Source organism: Ascaphus truei, chromosome 10 (genome assembly GCF_040206685.1).
Source record: "Ascaphus truei isolate aAscTru1 chromosome 10, aAscTru1.hap1, whole genome shotgun sequence".
Taxonomy (NCBI): Eukaryota; Metazoa; Chordata; class Amphibia; order Anura; family Ascaphidae; genus Ascaphus; species Ascaphus truei.
The window spans coordinates 25,012,829-25,035,865 of record NC_134492.1 but is presented as its reverse complement, the minus strand read 5'-3'; the positions used below and the strand labels follow the sequence as shown (position 1 = coordinate 25,035,865).

The window sequence follows — 23,037 nt, the reverse complement described above, 5'->3', positions numbered from 1 at the left end:
GATATAGTTGTTGATGATAACTATTTTTGGGCTACTTGTGATATACAGTCACCCTACATCTGTATAGATCATACTAAGGCGGTAGACACAATGTTTTTCTTTTTAGGAAATCATTTTATTCCTTTAATTCAAAAGGATTTTATTTTAGCCAGTATTGAGTTCATTTTTAAACATAATTATTTTTATTTTTAGAGGCATTTTTTTCTTCTTCAGATTTAGGAACATACTGTAGATGGGGAACCACATTTACTCCTGGAATAACAATCCCCCCCTGGAAATTCTCCCGCCCCCCACCTCTACATCATTCATCTTGTCTTTCACAATTGCCAACTCCTATTTTTTCTGCCTGGTAATTGTGTGACTGAGCCACAATGTGAGGCCTCCAACTTGGGAATTCTAGTAGCCACGTCTCGCATTGGCATGTTAAGGTAATCTATCTCTCTTTGAAAATCTGCGATGGAGGTTTGTATCTCTTTCTTAAATAGTCAATCTAATCTCTTCAAGTATTGACGCCATGTGGGATTTTGTCAAAGCTCCGTTCTCAACCGCCATGTCAGACTCCCGTCAACAAGATCCAGCGACCTAGTGGAACCAACTCTCTACACGGTTGGTTTGTTCAACCTCAACAGCATGGAGACTCTTCCATTATACGTTCTTCTTTTAGCAGATTACTTCACATACTGGTATATATGTTAACAAGTTATGGATGACTCCAATTAACAGAGAAAAACTAATGGATGCTGCCCATCACAGTGGAGCAAGCAACACTCTTGCTTCACCATTGCCCACATCCCCTATCGTTATTGAAATTACGACCAGCATATAAACAGGAGAAGATCTGAAAAAGAGTGGAACAGGTATGATGAAGTGTCGCGTGTAATTAGTGCTGTAGGGAGGGGCGGAGAAATGTACAGGTTTACAAGGAAAAAAAGCATTCAAGAAGAAATAAAGAGGGATAAATATTACAATAAAGATGTGGACATTGAACACACACAATCGCCACGGCAGCCACGCTTCATTTGAGCAGTAAAGGGGAAAAATGAAGCTACAGTTTTGGAATTAATGGAAAGCCTGACTAATAATTATGAAATGTGTATGATGATATTAGAAGATGGACTGTGTGTAACTGGTAATAATCTGCCTCCAATAATCACATTGGTACAGTACATGACTACATTAAAGAGGCAATAAAAGCAGGTTAAAAAAAAAAAATATATGTATATATATATTTTATTTTGTTTTAATATATGCAGCCTTTGATTAACTTTATTGAACATAAATTACTTAAACCAGGACTCCCACCACTATCGGCAGCGTCATTTGATGTCACTACGTAATGTGACATCATTTTGCCATGGCAACGCATTGTCATCTGACCCTGCGGCGTTGTCAAGCCGCCGGAGTGAAGGTAAGAGACGTACAGAGGCTCGTGTGCTCCCCCGACATTTTGTTTAAATGTTGGGGGGAAGAGCACGGGGCCTCTGTAAGCACCGCCCCTCCTAGTTTGCCTAAATGGCCGCCTTTCAGTTTCAAATTAATCCTTCAGTCAGTGTAACTCAGCAGCAACAATATATTCTTATGTTATTAAGGTAACATTATCTATTGTTACAGTTTGCAGCTCACACTGCTGGGAATATTGGCAACAAATTATGACAACCAGGAAAGTGTTATAAAGATTGTGCGCTGCTGGGGAGGTGGGCTGAAACCTGCTATAGAAATCAAAGGATGCTCAGTATAATAAAATCATTCAAAATGGCATTAAAAGTTGAATTTAAAAAAAAAAAGGTAGTAAGTATTATCTAATACTACAGAACTGATTTATTTAAAAAAACACATATGTAGGATATTGCTTGGATTGCTCTTTTAATATTCACTGGGGGTTGACTGCTCTGCCCTCTATGGTTAGTGAAGGTACAGTATGTGCAAGTATTCATTTCCATAGACACAGTAAGGGTTATTTATTAAACTGTGATAGTGTCGATTGGGGCACTATGTCATGAAACCTCCAATTGACTTCAGCTGGAGCTTTCGCCTGAGAGTGACCCGATTGGCACTTTCGCAGTTATATTACAGGGATAACCGGCATTGTATCTTCTATTGGTTGCTGCCACCTGCTGGACTGTTGGACAAGTTACAAGAAGTGAAACAGATATTAAATAATAAATGAATAAAACTGACTGCAAGCTATTCCAATAACATAGCTGCATTTTTGTTTACACCCTTTTTAAAACATATGCACACAATGTTAACAAGAATATCCCCATATATATGTACACTGTATTTATACCAACTGAAATCCAAGATAAAAAGGCATAATCTCTTTATCAGGAACAAACATACTGTTTGTTACACGGCCCCAGATGACCCTGAGACCCAGACAGGAAAAATCTCCACCAAGTCCTCAGGTTTGGAATATGTCAAACATACGTGGCTGAGGAAAAAGTAGCGAAGATGTAGTGCCAGGCTGGAATAACTAATTACAGAGCATGTTTGACCTCAACTTATGCGCACATTTCACACATCTTCACTTAAAAAGTTTGAGAAATACACATTATTCAATCCTGTGAATAAAAAAAAACAGCTGTCAAAGTCTTACAGGTCTCTTCTTTTTGTGTACTGTCATGACAGCCTATGAACTCTTATCAGCCTCACAGGTGTCTTCCATTATGACATGAAGAAGAAACTTGTGAGGGTTCAAAAGTTCTGCACCCTATTCTCATTGTATTTCCATTTCTCTTAAAAGCCTCAAAATACATGTATATACAAAATGAATTCTAACAGAGACAATTGAGATTTTTTTTGTAACGTTTTCAGCAGTCAGCAAACTTGCAAAGCGTCTCCCGAGGGCCAGGAGTTGTTCAGGTTTCTAAGAGCATTTGGAAGATTTATAAACACTGACCGACTAAGGATTTGATATGAAACGTTTTAGCTGGTACATCTAGCCTAGGCTTTCAATCCAGGTGATTTGATGTATGGCAAGTGTGACCAGGACCCAGGCGAAAGGCCTAGGAGGCAGCGAGTTTCTTGTTTTCTATGGTATTTATGACAGTCTTGTGAGTATAATTTTTCTCAGTCACTTGCACTCCATGAGGTCCTGGGCAAATCACCTTATCTCCACACGCCTTCCCAGGACGTACTTACAAATGAGATGTCTAAGTTTACAGATGTAGCCAGCTTCATTGCTCGATCTGGCTGGGTACATTGTAATATTGTACACCATCACAACGATTTAATTCTATGAAAATTATGTCATATTCTGAATTATAAATGAATATATTGTGCCGTCACTAGGAACAATTTTTCCTAATTAGATATCCTAATTAAAGACCTGCAAGCATCAGATAAGGTAAAGTTCATTCATATTCTTTAATAATATTTCTGGCTTCGAGTTCTTCTGGATCATGAAGATTAAATAACATCACAAATCCAATAAACCAGCATTTCTTCATATTTTCTACTTGGTTCCTTTATGTTCAATCTTCTTGAAGTTCAAGTGAATTCCGTTCACAGACCGTAACACTAACTGAGCCACCTTAAGAGGCTCATTCTCGGGGTCGGGGAACAGTTTGAACCGCTGTAAAGTCAGAGCTATGGCCACTTTCATCTCGTTCATAGCAAAGTTCTGTCCAATGCAGTTCCTGAAAGTGGAAAAGCAAAGGATTTCGTTTTCTGCCTTTGACAAGTTGTTAAAGCTGCAGTTCAGTCTTTTTTATTTTACTTCAATAGTTTTATGTGGGCAATCTCTAATAACCTAAAGAACTGCATAGCTGCCGGTCAATTCGTTCTCCATCTATTGATCGGCAAAGTTTGGCGACATCTTTAAATATGGGGAATGTAAATAGTTGCTATAGGAACAAGCATGCTTGTTAAAATAGAATACAAGAAAATTGGTCTTTCAAAGTTGTTTTTTTTAAAACAGAAAATGCTAAAAGTATTTTTTCTTACTACAGAACTGATTTATTAAAAAAAACACACATGCAGAATATTGCCTGAACTGCAGCTTTAAAGATTCACTGCACATGTATCTACTTCAGGGGGTTATGCATTAGTGGTTAAAAGCAGCGGTACCTTACTTCTTTAATCCCTCTTTGCTGTTCTTTGATATTTGATGCAACCTTTTAACAAGTATGTCCATGCTGGGTAGAGCAATGCCTGTTCTTGCAATGCAGCAAAAGTATTATTAATTAAAATGTTATATATCTTTAAAATGCTTCAATTTCCAGAATTCCATCCGTTGCCTCCCTAAAATAGATTCTTTGAGGACGCGTCTGCTGTAATCTGTCTTCAAGATTATCTTGAAGTGTCTCACCTTGCTCCGGCTGAGAATGGCAGGAAAGCGTGTGAGTGTCTCTTGGATGAATTGTCAGAGGAAAACCTCAGGGGATCAAAAACCTGAAAATAAGCAGATGACTGACATTATATGGTATGTATACAGGCTTCCAAACCAATCTGTAAGATTATCCAATCAGAGTGCTCCTTTCAGCAAAGCTCCCACTACATTGTGCCTAAAAGTGATTCATGCACGCAACTTTCAGCAATGGAGCACTCTGATTGGCTTAGAACGTTGTCATGGAATCACTGAACCTGAAGCTTCTCACAGAGATGTCTAAACAGGCCCAGGATGTCCCATTTATTTCTAATTCATGGGGCAGATTCGGCTCACATTTTAATTTCAAACACATTTTGCATCTCTGCTTTTTGTTTTACATGGACACCCTGATTATTAACAGGATTAGTGGGACATACAACACAATTATACAAGATTCCAGTTAAAAGGGTTTGTCTCTGCTTTGCTTCCCTCACTTCCGAAAACCCTTATAAATGCATAAATATTAGGTTCTGCTCATGCTCACGGGGCAAACAAAATCAAGTACAAAACTTGAATTCCCTCCAATTACCTCTGGATCTTCCCATACGCTGGAAGATCTGTTCATCGCATATATACTCAGAAAAACAGCAGTACCTGTCAGGAAAGAGACAGGGGGTTAGTTTATTAATCTGCCAAATGCCCCGGTGTATAAAACAGTACCAAATACATTTAAAAATCTGTTTCGATCATTTCCAAATTAAATGTTTAAACTATAATGTGAAATTATGCAAATTCATGTGGCTGTATTTCAAGTCATACAAAAGTCACACAGCTGGAATTTGAAGTGAAACTCCTTTCGTGGCAGTGCCAGCCACAAAAATCTCGCAGGGAAAAAAAACTGAAAATTGGCATGAAAATATAAACGGAAGTGAGTGACTGCGCATAACCGAAAGTGACGTCGTTGTTGTTTGTTGGCTGCCTGCTGGGAGTTGAAGTTCGGATGTGGATTGCAAGCATCCACAGGCAATCGGAAAGGAGGGCCCCAGTGACTACAAATCCAAGCAACCCATAGTATAGCTGACAGGCATAGCACTATACATATACACACACACACACACACACAATAAACAGTCATCAGGATTAGTCATGTCTGACACTCATATTATAATGACGGGATGTATTAATTGTTTTGGGACACTATACATTTTACACAGATGCAAAGTAGTTTTTATTTTATTTGTTTGCTGTGAGACGCATCAGTGCAGTCCGGAGACTACGTTTTACAGAAGGTGAACGCTGGCCGACCTTCCGGGAGACTCCGCCCATCGCAGAACGTGATTGGTTTGCTGAGCTGACGAGCGATTCCTGGCACTGGAGGAAAGAGCCGCAGACCCTCCTTAATGCACGAGGTGGTGTAGGGCATCTTCCCCAGGTCTTCCCTGGTCCCTTGCAAAGGACAAACACATTAAACACAAACAGCACTTTCATACCAACTCAATGTTTTCGATCTCTGCCCATTACTCTTTATTACAATGAGGTAACATTGCTGACTATGTCATGTTATTAGACATTTTGTGCTGTACATCCTTAGCTGCTAGAGGGGCAGTACCACATTTCTTTTCAATGCACCACTGTCCCCTCTGGCATTGGGGTAGCATTCCCCATGTTTATTATTATATTAAAACTTGCTTGAATTGGGAGGTTGGTGTCTCAGAGTGACTTGCAGGAAGGCAGTGAACAATGGCAAAGTCACTGTGATACACAGCACCTTCCAATGCCAGCGTGCCTCGTGATAATGTCCCTATAATTTACTGGTTCCAATGTGGCCAAGAGCACTTTTACTGACCAAGTTAATACTGGACAGAACAAGTTATATAACAGCAGCACTGGGGGTTTCATGGAGAAAAGACTGGGTCAGTGGTGCTGGGGAGACCAGTGCAGGTAATATTAAGAAAATTAAAACTCTTAGGCCTCTTTTCAAGGTGTGAAGACGTCTTGCCCGAGCTGGAGGAAAATTCAGCTCCATACAAATGGATGGAACCAAAATATTCCACAGCACGAGGACGAAGCTTCACAGAATATTGCATAGGGGCCTAAGAGAGGGAATGTGCTTCTTCTTTTGACTTTAGTAAATCATCTTGAAGAATGGTGAGGACAAAACGAAATAGAAATAGTTGAAGGTCCACACATGTACAAATGTAATACTGCTGCTTCTCACCATTCAACGGTGTGCCGCTCTCCCAGCACCTCCCTGATCTCCTCCCGGCATTTCTTCTGGTGCTCGGGGTATTTGGCCATACAGTATAAGATCCAGGAGATTCCGCTGGCTGTTGTATCGTGTCCCTCGAACATGAACGTGTCCACCTCGGCACGCAGTTCCTCGTCAGACAGACTCTCACCGTTTTCATCCTGGGAAAGTAAATGTGCTTTTTAAACCGTTTTGTGCTTTTTTGGAAATTGGATGAACAGGGGTGGCCAACTCCTCAAGGACTACCAACAGGTCAGGTTTTCAGGATATCCCTGTGCAAGGGAGTCAATGAGTTACACTCCCTTTATAAGGCAGGAGACTGAACTAGGGGTTAGGTTTCCTGCATGTGTTATCTGAGACTCCTGATTGAACAGGGAATACAAGGCAGGAAGTCACTGCTATTCAGTGTCCCTGTTGGAGTCTGCTGAGGAACACAGACAACAGAGCTCCCGCCCGCAGGAATCTAGGATTGTTGACCAGAGGGTTTGCCTGGCAACAGTGGGAAACCCAAAGCCCTACATAGCACAGAAACCTGCACGGATAGGGCAAAAGACTTACAGGGACCAGCAGGACTTCACCACCTGCATCTTAAAGTGCCTGGAGAAATCAGAGATGCCAGACCAGAACACACAGATAAGACTTTCTAGATGGTTTCCTGGTATTGTTTTATATATTTTAGGGTTGGTAACCAGCTTAGCTGGTGGCCCAGTTAGAAAGGGCCAGCGTAATGTTTATTTAGTTTCCCTAAAGGGAATAGGTGTTCCATTTATGATTTGGTTTTCCTTAAATGGACAGTGCACCTAATGTTCAGTTGTTTTTGTGGAGACTAAAAACACTCATTATAATGGTTTACCAAGAAATGCATGTGTGGACTTTTGTCTGACCTAGCCTACAGGCCGCTCCGTCACACCCTGGTTCAGCACAAAGACTGAGCCACCTGTGCTAAAGCAGGGATATCCTTAAAACCTGACCTGTTCGTGGCCCTTGATTACTGAAGTTGGTCACCCCTGAGTTAAATTATGCATTAACTCCTCAGTGTAATGTTACATTAACCCCCTCTTAGCGTACTGATACATGAATTCCCTCAGAGTAATGGTAGATTAGCTCCCTCTTATGGGCCTGATTCGTTAAGGTCTGTTACATGTTAACACACCAAATGCAATGTTAAATCCCATTGAAGTCAATGGGAGGTAATGCCAGATCGAGTGCGTTAACCTGTAACAGACATTAATGAATAACCCCCATTCGTTTGTGTCCTTAAGGCATAAATATAGCATAATCTATTTGAAAAATTAAACTAAACATTTATGCCCCCCTTATTTAACAATGGTCCTCTGGAATAATGCACGTTACCACTCATTTTAAATGACCCATTGACCAATGATGATGTCCCCAATGTTTTATGTTGTTCCTCATTCCAAACAATGTTATTATTCTGTTCCTGAACTTGCTTGTACCATCGCTGCTGGGAGGCTGCCTTATGTAGCTACTATTACTTTTTTAGTTAAAAAAAGATTTCACCTAGTTTCCTCCACCTATATGGACAGTTAACCCCGGGATTGTAGGAGTAAGAACAGTGTGAGGTCAGAATCCACTAACCTTCGCACACAGGAGAATGTCAAGAAAGTCCAAATGTCTCTTCTGCTGTATTTCCTCAAGCTCTTTCTCATGCTTGAGAGATTCCTTCCTCTGTTTTATTACTTTATCTGATTGAAAAAACATGACCTATTTATTAACATAGCTACAAAGCAGTACTGAGAATGGTCACTCAAAGAAAGCGCTGCTATTCACCCAGCATTTTAATACTTCAGATAGTATCTCAAGTCATCTTTTAAACCCTCTATTGTCCAATAAAAGTATCATGACTTGCAAGGAAGTGATCATGTTAATTTCTATTTAGCAGTGATCATTTATAGTATAAACATGCAGAAATACAGGTCAATATAGATTAAATTGAATAACAGAGACGCGACATACAACTAAACAGTGGTATTAGAGGCACCTTGCATGTTGTTAGAGACAGATGTAATGGTTAGATGTTAGTAAATGGCAATGATGAGGGAAGTAAGTCTGTAATTCCTAAACACGTCTTCCAACTGGGCACAGTTTTCTATAAAAGACTAGTTGCACTGAAGCCTTTGTGTAGTACATGGGATGCAGGGAGTAACGCCACACGTCTCAGAATTCCAGGAGCTCATACAATGGCTAGATCAAATCTCCACCCACGTATGGACATCAGGTAGCCTGATCTTGTGACAATTTATTTTTTAGAGTACTTGTATTGGTTGGGCTAAAGGGACAAAGCAAAAATGTTTTATTTATGTTTTTATTTTCCTGTATCTGTCTTGGAGAAGTGGGGGCTCTGGTGTGTGTAAGAGGAATAGATAAACAGGTGGGGGGCTGATAACGTATATTTCCCATCATTATGACATAATGAATAAAGAGCTCATCCACCACATACCTGGGAAGGTTGGAAGTGTCATAATGTAGTCAATAATATGTACAGTAGCAATGGTGTAATCAGTTGCAGTGTTACCTGTGTGTTGATGTGCTACTGACAATGCCCTCCGAAAGCGAAATCCATCAGGACTCAGGTAGTAAATGAGGTCACTATGGTACGGGAAGAAGCGGAGTCGCTTATCCACCAGGTATGAGAGCTCATACACTGCTTTGATGTAGGTGTTTTCACTGCAGGGAGAAATTAGCTAATACGGTTTAAATAGCTTAAGTGAATATAGTAGCCCAATGTTAATACACTTGTAGACAAGATGGCCAATGCTTTCTTTCACTTGAAACAAAAAGTATTCAAAACTGATACTTTAACCACTATACGACTTTTCCTCTTAATGATATTGCATGGCTGAGATGTTTCACTCTTTTGTACTCCAACAATATGTTGCCAAGTAGAGTTCTTGCTGTAGGGGTTTCAGTGGTTATTTATTAACAATGACATGAGTGATGGATTAAATATAATCAGTGTTCGACAAACCTATACATTTGCTCGCCCCGGGCGAGTGGATTTAACCCCCGGGCGAGTAAATATTGGCCCAAGCAGCACACGTTTGGTACTAGGTGACGAGTAGATTTTTTTGTGTGGCGAGTAGATTTTTTGGTGATTTGTCAACCACTGAATATAATACTCAGATACTAAAATGTGTCCCACTGGAAATGTCCGATAGGGCGGCTACGAAAGTGGAAGTCAAAACATCAATCTACGAGGCAGAATTTCCCGTTACCGACCTGTCATTCTGACAGTTGCTCTGGTAACTGAAGGCGCATTTCATGATGCTGTCGAGTGTCATCAGGCTGACGTGATGGAAAATCTCCACTGACTTCTGTTTTGGGACCAACGCCTCCCATTTGTCCTGGAACAATGAGATTCCAAGAGATATAAATAAAAGACTTTAAGCAAAGTAACTAATTGTACATCAACCCATAGCCCTCACTACTAGCCATGCATCAGTACAAAGACTGTGAATCGATTCAATCCTCCTATGGACATTACCCGTGAGAATATTTGAAGCTAATGATCAATAAGGCTGCATGTGGGGCTGTTCAATAAGACCACTTCCATCGCCAATAGTCAACAGAAAGTAGGAGAATTAGACTGAACTAATATTCCAGATACACTTAGCAGGCTTATAATGATAAGTCTGCATGATACAGAAGGCATTTAAATTCAAGTCTACTGCTGGCACTTTCCATTGACTCACTTCCCTTCAGTGATTACATTTATTTAGCTATTTTTATTGTACGTACAATGGGTTTTGTTTAGTGCAAATCTGGCGCAAATTGGAAAACGTTGATAATGAGCACTTATTGGATGAGAGAGAAGCAAAGTGAAAGCCATCTCCATGCTCCTCTCAGCATCTTACCTTAAAACTTGCCCTCTTGATCCTATTCCTTCATATCTCCTCTGCTCCCTCTCTGGCACATTAAGTGCTACCCAAAATCACCTCTTTAAACCTCTCTCTCATCTCTGGCACATTCCCATATACCTTTAACCAGGCACTCATCACACCTAATATAAATAAAGCCTCTCTTGACCAACCCTACCTACCACCCTATCTCTCCTCCCCTTTGCCTCCGAACTACTTGAGTGACTTGCAAAAAACAACCAAGTTACTCACTTTCTCTCCTCGACCTCCCTGCTGGACTCTTTGCAATCTGGTTTCTGTCCTTCACCAAGACAGCACTAGTAAAAGTGTCCAATGACCTACTCACAGCCAAGGAACTTCTCCTTACTAATTTTCCTGGATCTCTTTGCTGACTTCAACATTGTTGATCCCCTTCTGCACACTCTCCACTCCATTGGCCTCCATGATGCAGCTCTCCTGGTACATGTCCTACCTACCCAACAGCTTCTTCAGTGTTTCCTTCTCTGGTGTCGCCTCCTCTTCACTGCCTCTTTCTGTTGGTGTCCCACAAGGGTCTTGGTGAACTAATACAATATGTTTGCTTTTAGTATCATCTCTATGCCGATGACACACAAAATGTACATCTCCTCTCCTGACCTCTCCCCCTCTCTCTTATCCCATGTCACCAACTGTCTCTCAGCACTCTCCTACTGGATGACCTACCATTATTTGAAGCTTAACATGTCCAAAACAGAACTAATACTCTTTCCTCCTTCCACTGCTACTCCTACACCCAAATTCTCCGTACTGGCAATAATACCACAATCTCATCAACACCCCAAGCCTGCTGTCTAGGGGCCATATTTGAGGGTATTTAAGGGCCCTCTCCTTCATTCCTCATATTAACCCATTCACCAAGTCCTGCCTTCTCCTTCTCTGAAATATTGCTACGATACGCCCTTTTCTTACACATGATACAACTAAAATCAAAATGTCTTCACTCATCTTGTCCCGCCTCGACTACTGCAACCTTCTTTAAGTTGGTATTCCTATTGTCCCCTTGTCCCAACTCCAATCCATCCAACATGCCGCTGCCAGACTCATCTACCTCACTCGCCGCTCCACTTCTGCTTATGCCACTATGCAAATCCCTACACTGTCTTCCCATAACCACTACAATAACATTGACAATTCTGACTTACAAAGCTCTCAACAATGCTGCCCCCCATTACATCTTAGCTCTCGCACCCAAATATATCCCTAAAAGCCTCCTACATTTTGCCAATGATATCCTCCTTTCCTTCTGCCTTATTAACTCCTCTCACTCTCGCCTGCAAGACTTTGCCTTTGCTGCACCCGCTAGAAATTCCCTACCATGCACCATCAGACCCTCCCCCAGCATTCAGACATTTAAAAACTCTGTGAAAACCTTTTCAATTAAGCCTATCTGGCATACCTCTAACATTCACCACCCCTCTCGGGACCAGCTGTGCAGCTGGTCCAAACTCCACGCTATTTAAACCCCCCAACATCCACATGCTCAAACCTTAATGGTATCAGCCGTGCGGCTGGACCATATTCCATCCCACCATAAGCAGCCACTTTACCTCTTGTTTCAACTTTGCCTCTTACTCCTAGATTGCAAACTCTCATGTGCAGGGTTACCCTGATTACCTTTTGTATCTGTTTGCGCTTGAGAATTCTGTAACCCCACGGTACTGCGCTGCGGAATATGTTGGCGCTTTGCAAATGCGGAATAATTATAATCATTTTATATCACCTATCGGGTGTGGGGGGGGGACTTCTCAGTTCGTTTTGTTTTGGGTGTTGTAGAAGTTTTAGAAGTTTAGTCTTTTAGAAGTTAATTTACTCAATCGTAGCAACAAGGCATTTGCCAAACCAAGGCAAATACTGTGTAACTATGCTGTAGGTGAGTGCTTCCCAACTCCAGTCCTTAAGAAACACTAACATTGCAGGTTTTAAGACTTCTTCTCATTAGCACAGGTGGCCCAATCATTTGCTTTGAACCACTAGTGCTCAGGCGGCGCTGTACTTCAAACCTGCACTGTTAGTGCTCCTTGAGTACTGGTGTTAGTAACCTCTGCTAGGTGAAGGGGCCACATAGCTATCCTTCTAATGCAGATATCACGGTCTAATTATCATTATGTTGTTACCAGCATGACTTGGGTGCAATCCGCCATTAACTTCACATACGGCTTCAAGACATCGTAATGAAACCCAGGAGTCAGCAGCCTGCGGTGCTGGAACCACTTTTGCCCCGATAAGACCAACAATCCTTTTCCTAAATGACATAAAAACATAAAAAAATTGATCAGAACAGAATAATTACTTTTTAAACAGCCTTGGATGTATTATTACAAGTGGATTTGGGGGGGGGGGGGGGGAGGGATATGCACTGTACATAAATCAAGAAATGTTACGAGCAAATTAAGTATGTCCAATACCCCCGAAATATGCAAAGCAATAAGATACATTTTTACAAAACTGACTCCAGCGGGGGTGGCCAAGTCCAGTCCTCAAGGGCCCCCCAACAGGTCAGGTTTTCAGGCTATCCCTGCTTCAGCACAGGTAGCTGAATCAGTGGCTCTGATTGAGCTACCTGTGCTGAAGCAGGGACATCCTGAAAACCTGACCAGTTGGGGGCCCTTGAGGGCTGGAATTGGCCACCCTTGCAGTACAGGAGACATTTAATACAATGTATCCCAGAGAGTTTTCTTTGGAAGAAAAGGGTTGAAGAAAGTATTCATTTTATTTGTACCACCTGAAAGTTGCTGGGTTTTTTGTCATCACAGCTACAGTATATAAAATATGTAATGCGAATTGTGTGTACAAATTAGAAGCAGTGACTATAGTATGTAACTGGAAGTGGATTCTTGGCCATCTCTTCTGGTCTGATTCTGCCCAGTTATATGTCTCTAAAGAGGAAATCCCCCCCCCCCCACCACCAAAAAATAAATATATATATTGTTTGGTTTTAATATATGCAGCCATTGATTACCTTTATTGAAATCTAATTACCTAAGCTGCCCGATCGATAAGTTTTCCCGTGATCGATCAGTAAAATCCTGTTTTTTCCGGGTTGACTAAATCAGGGATGTGCAAATTGGGGGGCGCGGCGCTTACAGAGGCATTCATTAAATGAGCGCGAAGTGAGCGCGAGGCCTCTGTAAGTCCCTTACCTGGTCTTCGGCGGCTTCTGGCAATGCATGGCCATGGCAACACGACGCCACATGACGTCGTGATGTGAGAAACGCCGGAGAACAGGTAAAGGGAAGGGGGGAGGGGGGGAAGGGAGAGCAGCAGGTAAAAGTTTGCGCATTCCTGGACTAAATGGCCACCTTTCAGTTTCAATCCTTTGGTCAGTGTAACTCAGCAGCTACAATGTATTCTTATATTACTACAGTAACTTTATCTATTGTTACACCGTTTGCAGCTCAAACTGCTGGGAATATTGGCAACAAATGATCACAAACAGGAAAGTGTTACAAAGATCTTGTACTGTTGGGGAGATGTGCTGAAACCTGCTGTAGAAATCAGAGAATGATCAGAATATTAAAACTAATTAAAAATGGCATTAAGAATTCAATTTTTAAAAAAAGGTAGTAAGTACTATCTAATGCTTCAGAACTGATATATTAAAAAAAAAAAAACCACGTGGGATATTGCATGGATTGCTCCTTTAATACCACAGTCATACTTGAAATGCAATCTTTGCATGCTTTTTTACTTTTCTCCTATTCAATTACATTTGGTTAACGACCATTTCGCCGGCACCCTAGAAATGGAGAATGTGACCTGCCTGTGTATGTCACCTTGCCTGACCTGTATGCGATTTCAATACGGTACAAATTGTAGCGAGGCGGAAAAGTGACACTCCCAATGCTGCTCTATTTATTCAAATGTGAGGGAACAGGATATACCACTTCTATACAGTTCTCTGTGATGGGAATGAAACAGATTTAAACTGGGTCAGATCAGGATACAAATGAAACCAGTAATCAAGGGCTCTGGTTCAATGTTACTTTCAATAGGATTTTGGTGCTGTTTCATTGCACCCGTTTTGTGCCAGCACTGCAACCAGGAGACTATTAATAAATAAACCACAGACTGTTCCCTGTCATCACAATGAAATGTAAATGGCTAAGATTTTTGGAGGTCACCAGTTTGAAATCCCACTTCTGGAAGAAATACAAGTATGTGTATATTCTCTTCTTACAGCTCATGCAATTCTATTGAAATCAGAGTCGTGATATTGTACATACCGATCCATGGAATTATAAAGTAATAGGCCATGTTGTCCTTTGGATCTGTAAGAAAACAACAGAATAAAAAGAGAATAGTGGGAAAGTCAGAGGTGTGTTACACGCAGAACGTTGTGTTCGAGACTTTCCGATGCTTCTGTACTTGCCAGGGAAGAATCAATTGCAATAATAGTGCCGCAGGAGGAAGCCACAACCTCTATATTATTGAACAATTGGTTAACTGAGAAGGAAGTTTATAGGCGGTGTAGGAGACATGTGCAGAGGTACAGAAAGGGAAGACATATTTGGGGGGAAATACCATGGCTTTCATTCAGCCCTTAGCTTCAAACAATACATATTTAAGAAAGCAACCAAATAAACCAACATCCTATCCCTTTTTAAAGGCTAACTCACTTTCCCCATCCCTATCTGCAGGGCTGGGAGGATAGGCCTCTTTCCAACCTACAGTATGGCTCCCCAGTCCAAAGAGGTACCTGTAAGAGGGGGCTCTTTATGTCAGTCTCTGGGTTGTGTGCGTTGGGGTCACCCTCTGGTGGGTTCCAGGGTCCGCTGTGCCCTGGATGTAGAGCGTCGGGTTTCAGGGTGTCTTGCAGGCAGCATAGGAGATGTCTTGCAGGCAGTAAAGTTCTTCTGTGCTCAAGACAACTGTTCCTGTGAGTAGTTTGCTGGCAACACAGTCCCTCTGTATTCAAGAGCTCTCCTGGCAGTTTAAGCAGGACGCTTTTCTACCTGTCTGATGAGCCAGGTGGAGACTGGTTAATTGTCTGTAGCTGCAATTAATCTGCTTCCTCCTGGATTCCTCAGACCGATACAGGCTTTCTATTGAAGCCCTTTTAGACAGGGGTTCTGCCCTGTCACAGGTGGCTTGATAAAATGTAAGTAAATAAAGCACCGGGCCCCGGTGGCATACATCCAAGAGTTCTTAAGTAGCTAAATTCAGTAATAGCCAAACCATTACATTTAAGATTCAAGGATTCCATTTCCACCGGCCCAGTACCAGGGAGCGGGGAGTCTAGTGTCAGAAAGCGCGGTCAGGGCATGTGACCGTGATTTCAAGGGGAATGCTGCAAGCCCTCAAGGTGCAAGGTGGGATCACTATTGCAGGGGAGCAGGCAGTGATCCCCGGAACGGATGGGCTGGGTTCACCGCAAAGCATGGGGGCGGCTTGGGGCACTGTGGCCACACAGTCACGGGTTGTTAGTGTGGCTCTCTCAGGGATGGCATCAAAATTAGCGGCAGTGGATGAGCCGTTTTCCACGTCAGCAGGTGTGGCAGAGGTTGGCAAGGTACCCGGTGTATGTTTTAAAGACGCACACATGTGCCTTGTCAGCCCGTTTGGGTTCTATCTGCCAGTTGACATTAAAGATTTGGACGGGGAATAATGTGAAGCTATGTTCTCTGCTGCCAGGGTACAGAGAGGTGCTCACGAGGTTCACTTAGGAAGGGGAGGCCAAGAAAGAGGATGTGGGGAGGCGTCTCCTTTCCGCTGACCTTTTCAAACTGGCTTTGGAACTTTTCCATTTTGGCGAGGTGAGTGGATGCAGAGATGGGAGGGCTGTGCAGCAAGCTGTTCAAAAGATCGGCTACTCCTGTGAGCGCAGAAAGGATGGCGCCGGGGCCTGGAACGTCCCCCAATAGGGAGCCGACCTGGCTGCCATGGGATGGATTTTTGGAGAGAATTTGATTGCCATTTGACAGCAGGTGATTATCCGGGAGAAGCCAAACCGGAATTTGGGTAGGGAGTTCAGGGGGGGGAGTGGCGAGAAGTTCAGGTTTTTGAGCCTAATGGTGAAATGGTTTCTGCGACCGTGTTCAAATTTAGGGTGCAAGGGTGGACTCCCTTAAGCGGCTCATGTGCCGGTCAAAAAATGCATGTAGATGTGGATGATTAAGGGGAGGGATGTTGAACCACTCCAAGTTTGAGTCAGCGACTAGTGGGTTGTTTAGGGCAAATGGGGTGGATCGGTTGGACATTGGGTCTGATTAATTTAATAACACAATTTGATTGGTTTCAGAGCTTCTGGCGGGTCTAGCAGTACTGGGCTAGTTTTAAGTGAAGTTAAATAGCCCTGTAGGTGGCGGCGGTTGGGGGGGTAGTGTGGGTAACCTTGCCAAATGGTGCTCCATGGTCGGTAAAGCCTGGTGGTGGCTGGGAGTGGCGAGTAGGCAGGGCTCATATAAAAATGAGTTCCTGGGGCCCATTCTTGCCAAACGGCTGGATCAGGTGGTGCCCGGCTTGGGGGCTGGGGGAACGGACGTCTTAATTATGTATTTGGTTATGGAGGGCTTTGGGACACCAAGTGTAGAAGGGGTGAGGGGTAAGGTTCTTCGCAGTCTCCTAGGTCATGGTTAACAATCTATTAGTTCTTTTTGTGTATGTTTTAATCTTGTCGATGCTGAAAGACACCAATGAATTACAGTGATACACTGCAGTCCTCTCCAGCACTGAAGGTGTTAAGTCATTTGGGCCCATATTCACTAAGAAGTGTTCTGAAATAAAAGACACCTTCTATCACCAGAAGCAGAAGATGCCTTACAGCCAGACAGAATGTGGACAAACACGTTATGCAGAAGAATCAATTTACATAGTGATCCCACCCCTTCTGAAAGTATTCACAAAACTATTAATTATTATGCAAATCCTTTCTTTGTATTACAGGAACTTCCCAAACACTGTCTTTAACATTGGAATTCTATCATGGAATTTTGTCACTCTGGTGTGTCTCTCAACAAATGGTATTCTGTCATCAAATGTGCAATCCTTCCTAGGACCAAAGTGAACTAATTCCAGTGACATGTTTCAGGGGGTCTCATCTGGGTAAGTGATACCCTTTTTTTTTTTTTTTTTTTTTTTTTTTTAAACCAAAATCTGACGCCTGTGAATATTTTTTATTTATTATTTTAAATGAGGCTTGGGAGAGGTTTGATCTCCTCTGGCTGCTCCCTTGTGTGTGATGTCATTGTGTGATCAGCTAGTGTTTGTACAGCCAGGGTTCCCCATCCCCATCTCCCCTTATCTTTATTGGTTCTCTAATAGGGACTGTGGGGGATAATGGGAAAGAAAACACTTGATTGACAAACACGTCCCCATTCAGAGGCACCTAAGAAATTCAACTGGCCGACTATGTGGGATTACAGCTTTACAAAACATCAACCATTTAAAAAAAAAAAACATGAAATAAACATAGTACTTGCTGAAAAAGCAAAGCAATCTCTTACCCTGTCTGGCTACAACGGCCTTTGCATAATCAGGATGACTGATAACCAGTGATGCAAAGAAATTTCCCAGCCACAACCTGAAGCCGTAAGGATATTTTTTAGCCCAATCAGCGACCTTTTCCAAATCCTTCCCATCCTGGCGGAACTGGGGTTTAAAATAGAGAAGAATTAGACACAAAAAGAACCAAATATTGATTGCACATTTAGAAGAGTTTGGCCCACCTGATCGAAATGATAAATCCCGGGGGCATGTCAGCTACTTTAATGGGAAGATAGAGAGAATGTGGGGAAAGATAACGTCACGGAGGTAATGAATGTTGATACTTAAGTTTTAATTTAAAAAAACTCAAATCCATCATTACTGCAACCCGTGTGAAGCCAGGTACATACATATACATATATACACAAACATACATACATACATACACTGTATACGTACTTCAGTATTAGGTGATACCTTTTTTAGTGGACTAACAATTGATGTCATAGGACAAGTTTTCGAGAGTTCTCCTCCAATATCAGTATTGCTGACCTGAGGAAGAGAGGAGAACTCTCGAAAGCTTGTCTTATGACATACCTTTTTTATCTGGACTAACAATTTATCACCTAATACTCAAGAACTGGAGTAACACGACTATTTCCGTTATAATATAATATATATATATATATATATAAACACACACACACACTTTCTTTCTGAACATGTTAATAATCCCACGCACGTGATGCTGTATACTCTTACCTCATGAGCATTCCCATAGAGCCAGTGACACTCAGGACCTGGGAAAGGACGGAATGATTTGACCAGCTCCCTCCATCTCAGAAAAAGCTTGGAAGCTTTGAGCAGCACTAGCAGGAGGCAGAGTGAGGCAGCCCAGTGACAGAGCTGAGGGACATCCAGGGAGAGCAGTCCCTGCAACACAGAGGATGTCATGCTACTGGGGTAGTGACTGTCTCTCCTCTCCCAGCTGGCAATGGCAGGGGTGCAACCCTGGCTGTATATGGATAAAGAGAGTCACACCTCCTGTAGGGGAGCATGAAGTTTGTGAGGAGGAAGTGTACATGGCTAGAAGAGAGAGGATAGGACAATGTGCTGGAGGAGAAGACCAAAAGGTGAAGCCAGAGGGTGGAGTGGGGAGGGAGAGGCGAAGCAGAGAAACAGACCAGAGCAGTAATTATTTTACTGTACATAAATACAACATTTAAAGAAACAATAACATATAATAAGAGCTAGATTACATTCTTACATAGCTAATAATTAAATAATAAAAATAATAGTTCTGGAGTGCTAATATTCAAAATTAAGGCTTTAAAATTAACTTCTTGCCTATAGTGATTATAACAGACGACAGAGAAGCCCAATGCTACATCCAACATGACAGAAATACACAGTAAAATACTTATATATTCTCTTGAAGTAGGGTCATTTAGTTTAACCCTTTGGCCAAAGCGTTGTAAGCTTGCGAGCCACGTCAAGGCAGACACCTGTTCGCAAGTCCTAACACTACCAGATAAAATACTAATATACCTCTATTAGGATTAAAATTCTCATTTACCTCTATTAGGAGGGAGAAAGACCACAGTGGGTCTATATCCAGCAGAATGAGGCACTTGCAAACTAGGGAAGTGGGGAGGGGCGGGCTTAAAACCTGGGAAGGAGGAGCCACTAACCTCCACCAGCTGGAACAGCTGAGAATGGGTTAACAAAACACAGAACCCCAGTAAGCTCTTTTTGGGAACCCCTGAGCCCCCACAAAATATATGTATATGTGTCAAAATGGAGTGCTATTGAGCGTGGCATATGTATACAACAGACGACAGAGAAGCCCAATGCTACATCCAACATGACAGAAATACACAGTAAAATACTTATATATTCTCTTGAAGTGGGGTCATTTAGTTTAACCCTTTGGCCAAAGCGTTGTAAGCTTGCGAGCCATGTCAAGGCAGACACCTGTTCGCAAGTCCTAACACTCTCCAGCTGGTGGAGGTTAGTGGCTCCTCCTTCCCAGGTTTTAAGCCCGCCCCTCCCCACTTCCCTAGTTTGCAAGTGCCTCATTCTGCTGGATATAGACCCACTGTGGTCTTTCTCCCTCTTAATAGAGGTAAATGAGAATTTTAATCCTAATAGAGGTATATTAGTATTTTATCTGGTAGTGTTAGGACTTGCGAACAGGTGTCTGCCTTGACATGGCTCGCAAGCTTACAACGCTTTGGCCAAAGGGTTAAACTAAATGACCCTATTTCAAGAGAATATTTAAGTATTTTTCTGTGTATTTCTGTCATGTTGGATGTAGCATTGGGCTTCTCTGTCGTCTGTTGTATACATATGCCACGCTCAATAGCACTCCATTTTGACACATATACATATATTTTGTGGGGGCTCAGGGGTTCCCAAAAAGAGCTTACTGGGGTTCTGTGTTTTGTTAACCCATTCTCAGCTGTTCCAGCTGGTGGAGGTTAGTGGCTCCTCCTTCCCAGGTTTTAAGCCCGCCCCTCCCCACTTCCCTAGTTTGCAAGTGCCTCATTCTGCTGGATATAGACCCACTGTGGTCTTTCTCCCTCCTAATAGAGGTAAATGAGAATTTTAATCCTAATAGAGGTATATTAGTATTTTATCTGGTAGTGTTAGGACTTGCGAACAGGTGTCTGCCTTGACGTGGCTCGCAAGCTTACAACGCTTTGGCCAAAGGGTTAAACTAAATGACCCTACTTCAAGAGAATATATAAGTATTTTACTGTGTATTTCTGTCATGTTGGATGTAGCATTGGGCTTCTCTGTCACCTGTTGTATACATATGCCACGCTCAATAGCACTCCATTTTGACACATATACATATATTTTGTGGGGGCTCAGGGGTTCCCAAAAAGAGCTTACTGGGGTTCTGTGTTTTGTTAACCTATAGTGATTATATCAATTAAAGAACCATTAATATGATGTATCAGTGATCAGGAAGCTGAGAGACGCCCACTAACCCCCACATCCCTGTGTGTAACTGTTACCCATGTACCGTGCAACCATTATACCCGACCCCCTATAATTCATGTAGTGTGTATCATGAGTGCTCACCACAAGCAAGGCAGACCGCGAGGCTGAGGTGTGGATATTGATTGTCACCGACCAGCAACCGAGCAGCCACATCCGAAGTGCAGAGTGTTAGTCATGAAGCCGGGTCAAGGTAGGAAAGGTCAGGTTAGTTGAGGCACTTGCCGTGGTCGAGGAGAGGAGACGGATGGATGGTCGTTGATGCGGTGCCGGGGTCCAGGGATAGAGAGATCAGAATAGTCGAGTCCATAGCTGTGGTCCAGGGGTCAGAGGAGTCAGGGTGTAAGCAGCGGTCAAAGGAACTGTAAGCAAGACAAGGCAAGGCAGGAAACCAGGAAGCTTGAGGTAAGCACACACTGACAAGAGTTTATGCTCAGCCAGTTTGGAGGAGGGCTGACTGAGCATTTAAAGAGCAGGCAGCCAATGGAAAGGTAGCCCACAGTTGCAGAGTAATTAATGCAGGGCAGCCCACAGCTGCAGGTTAAGGAGTAATTACAGGTATGCGGTGTACCGATATGCAGGGGCAGAGTCAGTAACAGCTGTGGGATAATGGATAGCATTAACCCCTTGAGTGCCTGTGTTCATGCGGTGTCTGCACGTAGTCGGAGCGCTGCTCATGTCATCACGGGGCGGAGCCTGGAGGTGGGCCCTGCGGTGTTTCCTCTCCTAGCGGTGTGGCACCTTCATACATTTTGTGTATTTGCAGTTATTTTTGAGTGCTTTAATAAGGATTCTGTTATGTTTTTGTGTCATATTAGATGCACAGCCAGTCAAACCACTCACAGACAGCTGACAGTATAGGTTTTTTGTTGCCTTTTTCACACACAATAACGTAAATAATGTGTATGGTGTGTATATATATATATATATATATATATATATATATATAACACATAAACCATACACATTATTTACGTTATTGTGGGTGAAAAAGGCAACAAAAAACCTATACTGTCAGCTGTCTGTGAGTGGTTTGACTGGCTGTGCATCTAATCCCATGCTGTGCTGAAAAGCTGTGTGAACAGCAGAGCATTTGCTTATGATGGTTCCATGTAAAAATGGATTTCAGGCAAAACGTATACATTGTGTTCCCATTTGCATGTCATGTCCCAGAATCCCTTGCTGCAGTAGAAGCACTGTATGCTAGGTGATAATGGTGAAAGGCAGGGTTGCAGACCTGTCTTAGGCCTCGGACATGGTGCCGTAGATCGTGCAGACGCTGAGCAAACAGACTACCTTAAGGCAATGTTCGCGTGCGGGGGCGTGGAAGCGGGAGGGGGCTCACGTTGCGCACAGGCCGGTCACGTGAGCGGTTCGCCCAATTGGGGCGAACCAGCTCCGTGACGCCCCTTGGCACGCCCCCCTCGGCCCGTCTAGCATGGCCAGGGAAAGCACCGGCTTTCCCTCTGCCTCCGCACACTTTCGCATAGGAGAAGGCACCATGTCCGAGGCCTAAGACATGTGAATGCACTCACAAGTGATATTCTTTATTGGCTATATATAGCCAATAAAGTATATCACTTGTGATTACATACACTTGTGATACATCCATGCATCATAAACACACACACCCATGCATCATATATATACACACACACACACACACACACACACACACACACACTTACATCCTATTAAAAACAGCACACTGCAGGCAGTCCAGGAGAGGACTTGCTGAGCTCTGCAGCACCACCTGCTGGCCAGAATATACAGTGCCACATACAGCTTATCTCCTCCGCACCGGCCCTATGTGTTCAAATCTGACTGGCCTGGGGGGAAATTCCCCTTTTCCCCCCTGGCCAGTCCGCCCCTTGCTGGATGTATCCAAGTGTAACCAGGAACTAGAAGTACAAGAGAAAAAGCGGAGCACTGCAAAACAGGCACCAGAGAGGAGGCTAGACAATGGAAGCCGTGAAAAAGACAACATCCCCGTAGTCGCTCTGACGCGTTTCGCTCCCATCGGTACTTTGTCAAAGAGTGACTGGGGGAAGATCCAGGGAACCTTAAGTAGCTAGCTGCTCCTTGGAGAAACCACAATTGAAATAAAGGGACTCCAGGTGTAATACACACCTGAA

General features: G+C 42.8%; 1 protein-coding gene across 1 annotated transcript; it reads right to left on the bottom strand.

Moving 5' to 3' along the window:
• Window positions 1-1,260: 1,260 nt before the first annotated feature.
• Window positions 1,261-19,055, bottom strand: LOC142503684 (cytochrome P450 4B1-like). Its single transcript, XM_075616267.1, has 12 exons — window positions 18,659-19,055; window positions 17,917-18,061; window positions 14,698-14,742; window positions 12,589-12,716; window positions 9,798-9,922; window positions 9,094-9,245; window positions 8,157-8,263; window positions 6,528-6,718; window positions 5,615-5,748; window positions 4,899-4,963; window positions 4,310-4,392; window positions 1,261-3,638 (listed from the first exon to the last, which is right to left on the bottom strand). The coding sequence occupies exons 1-12, from the start codon at window positions 18,848-18,850 to the stop codon at window positions 3,455-3,457; spliced, it is 1,551 nt and encodes a 516-aa protein (XP_075472382.1). The 5' UTR covers window positions 18,851-19,055; the 3' UTR covers window positions 1,261-3,454.
• Between the last annotated feature and the right edge of the window lie 3,982 nt (window positions 19,056-23,037).